This window comes from Pocillopora verrucosa, chromosome 2, assembly GCF_036669915.1.
Source record: "Pocillopora verrucosa isolate sample1 chromosome 2, ASM3666991v2, whole genome shotgun sequence".
Classification (NCBI taxonomy): Eukaryota; Metazoa; Cnidaria; class Anthozoa; order Scleractinia; family Pocilloporidae; genus Pocillopora; species Pocillopora verrucosa.
In genome coordinates, this window is record NC_089313.1 from 2,313,815 (window position 1) to 2,322,399 (window position 8,585).

The 8,585-nt window shown below is 38.3% G+C and overlaps 1 protein-coding gene across 1 annotated transcript; it reads right to left on the bottom strand.

Moving 5' to 3' along the window:
- Positions 1–204: 204 nt before the first annotated feature.
- Positions 205–6,931, bottom strand: LOC131773757 (alpha-(1,3)-fucosyltransferase 11-like). The gene is made up of 2 exons (XM_059089699.2): positions 6,796–6,931; positions 205–2,083 (listed from the first exon to the last, which is right to left on the bottom strand). Exon 2 carries the CDS (start codon positions 2,051–2,053, stop codon positions 920–922), a length of 1,134 nt encoding a protein of 377 aa, XP_058945682.2. The 5' UTR covers positions 2,054–2,083; positions 6,796–6,931; the 3' UTR covers positions 205–919.
- Between the last annotated feature and the right edge of the window lie 1,654 nt (positions 6,932–8,585).

Consider the following 8,585-nt stretch of genomic DNA (forward strand, 5'->3'; position numbering starts at 1 on the left):
TGTTTTTAGTTTCGTTTTTGGCTCCTGTTTTTACTTTTTGTTTTAAAATGAGTCTTTTTTATCTTAAATCTCACCCTGTCATTTTCAATCAAGTGCGGAGGTGAATTCTTAACAGACAGATTGAACAGGCCTAACCACCCACCATTTTAAGAAACTTTTTGGAGACGGACAGAATTTTAAACACTTAACGATGCAAATAAAAATGTTTATTCAAAGGCTGTTTATTAGTTAAAACGACAACAACAAATGCAGAAATATAGCAAACATAGTTGAACATCCCTGCATCACTCACTAAAGGCTGCATCATTTCTGTAAGTACTTTTGTCAAAGAAAATGCAAACACAAAATGATTGCTTTAACACGTTAACTCCCAAGATTTTATTTTGAATTCTGCCCTCTAGCTGCTACACATTTCCTTGTAAATCACTAACGAGAATTTGGAGTCGGATCAAAGTAACAACTTCTATGTGATAAGTTTGAGCATTTATGATTTCATGGGGAGAACTTGCACGAGCAAAACCAATTCAGGAGAGCTAAATGGTACAACTCTCAGGTTTCCTAAAATTGTCCAATGTTTTCACAATTAAGTCAAAAATTTGGAAACATGGCCTAAAAACTAGAAATTTTAAAACAACCCTTTAACTCCCAGAGGTGATTAACATGTAAATTCTCCCTATAATAACCTTGGTCATCCAGCAGAAGAGAAATGAGAATACTTTAAGTTATCAGGTAAAAGTTGTTATCTTGATCTAACACCAAATTCTCGCAACTTATTAACAAGGAAATGTCTAGCAGCTGGAGGGGAGAATTAACAATCAGATCTTGGGAGTTAAAGGGTAAATAAAACTAGTTAACGATGTAAATATTTTTAAACAATAACGAAGATTTTGCTAGTCGTGATGATGACGAAAAAGGAAAATTAGGCCCCTTTTTTGATACCCCAGTCTTCGTACGTTCTCGCATTACACGGGATTGGCCTCAGTCCTTCCTTGTGTATTCGCCCTTCTGAAAGCGCCACACAGATCTGGCAATAAATAGGATACTTTGGTTTCCAGCAATTTCCAATAACGGTTCCCGTGATATTTCCTACTCCTTTCGACTTCCACGTCAAATAATTGTTATACTCTGTCTCATTTGTGCTCAGGTACTTAAGATAATCTGAGAGATCTTTTGGAGTTCTGAAATCACGGACTTTAATGACGGATTGTCGAAGATTGCCCGGCAGGAACTCGTCGAGTTTATCTGTACTCATTACCACAGGAACTGAGCCTGCATTCAGCGCATGGCTTAGTTGATCATCGACAAAGTATTCACAGTCCTGGTTAAAAAATACTAGTGTAAACTTATATTGTTTCGCTAATTCACTCTTCAACTCTTTGAAATTTTTCCCGTTCTTGGATCCATAACGGCCCACTAGATCATTCTTATTCCTGAGACAAGCTCCATAAGAATCGACCTGCACAAACTTCATTAATTGTCTCATGTATTCCGTCCGCACAGGCTCACAGTTTGAAAATGCTGCCATTATCAGCTTAGTTTTTTCCTTAAATGTAAGTGGTGGTGTTAATTGAGGCATGGGGTAAACTGGGACGGGGAAATCGTAGTCTAACCGGTAACTCATTAACAGATTAAATCTGGACATAAACTGAGCGTTTTTCATTACGGGAGTGTACACCGGGTTTTCTTGTGTGTGAAGGATCCATGGAACAGATTCCTTCGGAGGTGTCATGTGTGAATCCCGGGCATGAACAACGAACCCGTCTGCCTCTCTGGCTCGAGAACGGTTAGATGTGACCTGACAGGCCACTGGGCAATCATTGTCGTTCCATCTCTTCTCAATGTGTGGCTGACTTCCGAAAATAGTCGACCAGTAAAGAATTAAGCATGGTTCTGTTGTGTTGGAGTTCCTCATTTCCTGGTTTATGTTACCATACCTTGGGAGCGTTAAAGCAACTTTAAGTCTAGAATAATTTCTTTCGAATTGCCATAAAAAAACTATCCCTGCAATGACGACAAAAAACAGAACCTTTGAGCCAGAGGATTTCTTCGCCATTGTTGACGCCAATAAAGGTTTGGTGATTACCTGTCCATAAAAAGATTTACACGATAAGGCGAATGGATTTGGAAAGGTTTACAGGATGAATATATGGAGGTCTTTTTTCCCTCATGACGAACGCTAATGTCATGGATTTTCTTAACACAGTGATCAACGTCTGCGCAGGTGCGAGCTTTGTAATGTCTAGTTGGTATGCTGCAGTAACAGATGTGAACTTAAGGACTAAAGCTGAGCACCTGTAATATGGCTGAGAGATTCGTAACGACTGCTATCGCTATAGCTGTCTGGATACATTTAAAACAGCTTGCAATAAACTATAAATAAAAAATGTCGCTTACCCTTAAGACCTTTCCATACGGACAAACTCCATTAAATTTTGCCCTCGATTCACATCAATAACAGTCCAAAAAATTATACCATAATGTTCTGTTCGTTCCTCGATGAAATTCATACACCATGGAGTCAGAAAACGCTCCCCGAAAGCACCATATCTGCCGTGCATGCGCACTCATTTTTCGGCTGTGTCCAAACCTGACGTTTAACCCTTTAACACCCAGAAGTGATTAACAAGTAACTTCTCCCTGCAATATCCATTCACTCCCCAACAAACAGGTAATGAGAATACTCAAATGTATCAAGTAGAAGTTGTTATCTCGATCTAACATCAAATTCTTGTAACTTATTTACAAGGAAATGTGTAGCAGCTAGAGGGGAGAATTAACAATCAGATCTTGGGAGTTAAATGGTTAATAATGGGCATGTGAGGAGGGGCCAAATTTTTGCCGGCCGTGCGCCAATTTTCCTGCTCGTAAAAACTACAGAGGAAAATTAAGAAACAACAGCTGCCATGCAAAACATATGCAAAAAATGAAATTTGATCGAAATCTGGAAGGAAAGAAAAGTGGAGATAAGGAAAACTCAACACTTTTTAGCGACTGGTTTGGATGTGTCCTTGTCATTTCTATCTAAGTCGTGAATCGCCGGGTATACTTTGCTCTATAAAAGTTAATCACGCTCGAAGTCGAAGTGCTCATCGTCGGTTACCTAAATAATTTTCAGACAAATTTGTGCTGAACTAAAATCGTTAAATACTTTTAGATAAATAAAACAACAGCAGTTCTTCTCAACTGCTAGTTAGAAAACAAACTTGAAAATCAAAATTAGTGAAAACAGCTCGCTTGTTGATAGCACACGTAAATCAAATTTGAAATATTTTTGCAAAGATGTTGACCTTGCCTAAAGACGCTTAACCTAGGCTTGGCTGTGTAGAGAACTACAAAAAGGCTATTAAACACTAAGCGTCTAAACTTTTATAAAAAAAAACCTGCATTTGCTGAAAAATCGAAGAAGACCTTGTTCTACGCTAACACGACTATTGTTTACGATCCGATATGAAACACGAGTCGTAGGAACAACTAAATTCATTGGCTGATTGATTTAATTCAATTATCTTATGTAAAAATTAAATGAACAATTCTGCAGAAAGGAATAATCCTGAGGTTTTCCCAGGAAATAGAACTGGTGGAATTCACTGCCGCAAATCTTTAATTTCATCCAGTAACAAAAAAAGAAAAAAACACAATACAACAAAAAACAAAACAAAAAAAAATAAACAAAAACCTGCAATCACAAAAAATGCATTCAGCGTTCGAAGCAGGAGACTGAGAGGTTTGTTTCCAACTGCAAGCAGAAGAAACCTTTGTAAACAAAGATCAGGCGAACAAAGATTTGGATCGTAGCCTCAAAATTTGAGAACATATGTAGACGGAAATTTGATGCACACAGCATATTATCTGATTTTGCTTTTGTTGACTGCCTGTTGAAAGTGTTTAGTATTATGCGATGTTGGATGGTTAACACCATTCTGGATTTTTCTGTGACTTTCTGGAAGCTGAAGTGAGACCTCAAATACCTGGAGGTCGTTTAGATGTCTTTCAGGCGACTTTTATCTCTATAAAAAAGTTTTGAGTAAAAAACTATTGATATTGTCTTATCATATCGTGAACCAAACTTCCAGGAAAAATAAGATTTTGAGTGTAAGAGAACATACTGACTAAAAATTTCCGAAGTAACCAGTAACCACATGTCCTCTCAGAGGACTTTTTGTGTGAAACTCAGGCAGTAGGTTTGCAAGTCAGCAAATGGAAGATTTTGATCAGAAATAAACAATCAGCTAAACAAATGTTACAAAGGAGGAGACTAACATTAAATGACCATCCACCAAAGTTCGCCACAGAAAACTCTGTTTGAGGCAACTTTACTCCAATGGAAACTAATTTTACTCTAATGGAACTAATGGGCTAACAAGATCGAAATTGTTTTTCATATTACCTACTTCAAATCTTATTAAAAGCACTGGTGATGAATGCGAAGATGAATACAACCAGTAACTATGTGAGTCTGTGGGTTTGTAGAAAACACTTCTGTATAGACCCGTTGCATTCAACTGAAATTTTTCATATCTAGAAACCCAAAGAAGTGTCGGAAAATTTCCAAGTATATTTCAGAGCCGGGTGTAAGGACTTAAGAGCGGTTACAAATTGAGTCAGCTCCTCTCTGGTGCAGGAGGTAGCGCCGATACTGCCGTCAATGTAACTATCGTAGAATTCAGGTTTGGGACCGTTGTATTGACGGAAAAATTAGAGTTCGTTAAAAAACCAACGAAAAGATTGGCGTAGCTGGGTCCATTCTGGTGTCTATGGCTACACCATTATTTTGCTTGTAATGGTTGCCACCGAATGAAGAGAAATTGAGTGTTAGGACTAGTTCGGCTAGACGGAGTAGTGTTTCAGAGCTAGATTCCTTAGCAGAAAGTTGATCAAAAAAATGACAGTATAAAGAGATTTAATATTCAGAGACGATGGGTCGCCCTGGGTTGTTAGGTTTGTGGATGTGAGGTAAAAAGTAAATACGCGAAGTTCTAGGAGTAGTGATGGCAAGATTTTTTGCAGTGGCCGGAAATTCTTGTTTAGCTAGAAGATCGTTAAACGTGTTTTAGACAATGTTTTGGTTGATGCAGGTGACATTTTTATCAAAAACAATTCAGACGATTTAAAAAAAAATGAATTGCTGGCTTGTGTGGTTGTTCAATTTGGTCCTAATTAATTGAAAGCACACTTCCTCAGCCAGAACAGTGTTCCCAAAAGCGCTGACGTTTAACAGCTGTAGCCTAATCACAATAAAGCTTTATTCGATGAACAAAGGTGTATTCAGCGGTAAAATGCGCCGCAATTTGCATTTTTCTTTGTTCTTTATTTATTTATTTGACGTATGCAACACAGCGACCGTTACAATATTTTAGATCGCTAAAAAGGCGACTTCAGAAAGATTAAAGCCTTGTGTAGTAATAACCTTTCTTACCTTAGATTATCTTTACAATCAACAACTCGTATTTATATTGAATTATAAAGTGTATTTCAAGTAACACAGACACAACCGAGTGTGAATTTCAGTGCGTAATCGGCTACGAACGATAAAAAAATTCTCAATGCAACACTGAGTAGAGGGTGGAGCAACAGAATTTCGTTGTGGAACACGAACAGTGGATTCCCGATTTTGCGAGCCCTCATGGGAAATGAAAATCAGTTGGAGTAAGTGAGTTGACAAGGAGAAGGGGAACGCGACTTTTGGTTCGAGTTATGGAGTTACGATAAATCGAGGACCCGTGCAATCGGGGTTCCACTGAAGTGGAAATGATGAAAGCTTTCACACGTTTCAAACTTTCTGTTAGCATATCTATCATTTCATTGTTCACACCTTTTTCAAGAGAATAACAAAAATCAAACGTTATCAAATTTCACAGTTCGTTTTTATTCCAGAGTTTAGCGCTTTCGCTCGGGTTAACGAAAATCCTAAGTTGTGACGAATGCTGAGAACCAGCCGGATAACATTCCTACGCATGTTTTGAATTTAGCGGATTTGGACCGGGGGATTCAAATCTAGGGAGCTCCAAATCCGACGATTGTAACGAATAATTTAAGGACTCGAGCATTAATATAAAGCACGGTGATAAGTCGAAATCCATTTAGATAGTAAATACAGACATGGGAAATAATATCAGGCTCGGAAAATAATATCAGACACGGGAAATAGCAGACAATGAGGAGGTCTGAAAGAGGCCAACAATAACGGACCCTGTTAATTGATTTCCGACACGAAAATTAATTTTTCGACTGAATTTTGAACGGTATGTTACGCCATACAGACTGAATTTTGAACGGTATGTTACGCCATACAGACTGAATTTTGAACGGTATGTTACGCCATAAGGACACCGGTTAGAAAAGCGGTTGGCTCGAGTTAGTAAATCATCGATGTTTATTTGAAGTTTATTTCCTAGTCGTGCTATCCATTAACGCCAATAGACCCTTCGCGAGGATGGCGACTGAAATTGAAAATGTATCGTAAAGAAACATTGGCTTCGTGGAAAGCAATGCAAACGGGAAAAATCACTTATTTGACGAATACTCTCGAAAACTCAGCGCCTTTCGCTTGTCAACCGTGTAAGGGCGCACCTCAGCTGCGAATTCCTCTGTCGCTCCGTACTACCAAACAACTACGTAGATGCTTTGTGGCAAAGCTCCGGAACGCGACTGGGAGCCGAATGTCTGGTTTTCGATTGCTCGCGATCGAGGATTTAGGATTTTCCCTTATCCCACGTCAGTGACTAAATGAATACTCGACGGCCGAGCTCAACGTTTACGACAAACGCCTCACAAATAAATCGCGTTGAAGCTTACCTCTGAACAGCAAAATGAAGTGATTCCTTAATCCAGTTGTTTGCTTCAGTTTTCCCTCTCTATCTTTAGCTTCTGAAGTTTATAAACATGTGCTTTTCTATCTGTTGCAGCCTGCATCGATCAGTTGCTATTACCGCTGGCTTTGTTGACATATTAGAAACTGATCACGCCACCGATCACGTGCAATTTGCCAAAGACCCAATATGAGTACCAGGAGTAACAAACAAGTACACACCACCATATGCGAGTGATATACGAGTAAATACGGCTACATACGAGTGATATTCGGATACATACGAGTACATAAGGTTATAATTTGTCAATTTTTTTCTTTATATATTGCATTAAAACTGTCAGGATCTGCGCGAACTATTTGTCAAATGCGAGGAAGAGCGAACCCCAGAGGTTAGATTCAATTGATTTAAAGTTGGACTTCGAGTTGGACTTCGGTAAAAAAAATTCCCACTTAGAACCGAATAATTATTTATCCTTGTTAAGGGTGTCACGAAACCTCAGGTATTGAAACTGGCAAACCTCAGACACTCGAAAAATATATCTTTGCGCGATTTGCAATCAATTGTGCTCAACGCGAAATATAATGAGGCAATTATTTAAATCGTTTTCGTGAAAGTTGGCTTCGGTTTCTGAAAGAAAGGAGGGATAACTAAATTAAACTGGCTTTTGGCGAAATGAAATAAAATATATGTGACATTTCACTAACAACAAATGTGTGTCGCGTGACACTTCATCCTTTTCCACAACGCTTGGACGTTGATTTACGAGCAGAATATTAAAGACGAAAACGCCGATTGAAAGACAAATTGAGGCAACCAGTATCAAGCGGAATGTACAGCAGTAAAGGCGCTTCAAACCAGATCTTCTCCAGAAGAAAAGCATGGCAGACTAAGCTTAACAGTGAATTATGTCGACAATAAACCAAAAGATTACATCGAAAATCAATAAATCTGTATTGAATGTACTTTTATTCATAACAATTGACTACATGTAAATCTGAATAATAGAATTGTATTTCGTAGATTTTCGTGGAAGATGTATGGAATCCATGGTAACCAAACAAGTTTAGAGGTCTGGGAGAAATGACATCTGGTGTTCCTGTTTTTTGCTTTCGCAATTCGTTTTTCCAAGAGAATATATTCTCTTGGTTTTGCAGCGATTTCCGAGATTTATCGTGAGAAAAAAAGATTCCCTGGACAATATCAGAGCTGGTTTAAGGAGTTTTGTATAAAATTTGTATAAAATTCTAAAAAATTGTACAAGAATGCAGACGTTTCTGTGAGTGAGGCACTAATCATTTATTTCCTGACCTGAAAAGCTGAGATTTCCTTAAATTCAAAATTTCATGTGTTTGTGCCTGAAACAACATCCGTTCAATGGTTTTAAACTTTAAACACTCTGGCAAACTCTATCATAAAATTGCTTTCTTCACTAATGAGATAAATACATATAAAAATAATTAAATAAATTTATAATAAAGTTCTGATATAACGCGCACTGTCATTGGTTGAAAGAGCGTGCTTTATAAGAGTTTATAAAATGTTCCGAGAAATGCGCCATGAAAATTTCATGCCACAATGCAGGCCGTGATTGTAAATGCCGCCATCTGTGTGAATTATTACGCAAGGGTGCAGTTTCGATTCTTTCTGGATCTCGTCAGGTGCCTCCTGTGAGCGAATTCGTCTCGGAGGAGTGACAGGAGTCGCATAGACCCGCAAACATTTTTTAACTTTCGAAGGAACGGCAACAGACAGTGAATCCGATTGCTGCAAAAG

What these genes read in the sequence shown, in the direction of transcription:
- LOC131773757 (XM_059089699.2), bottom strand. Translation starts at nt 2,053, where the DNA reads ATGGCGAAGAAATCCTCTGGCTCAAAGGTTCTGTTTTTTGTCGTCATT.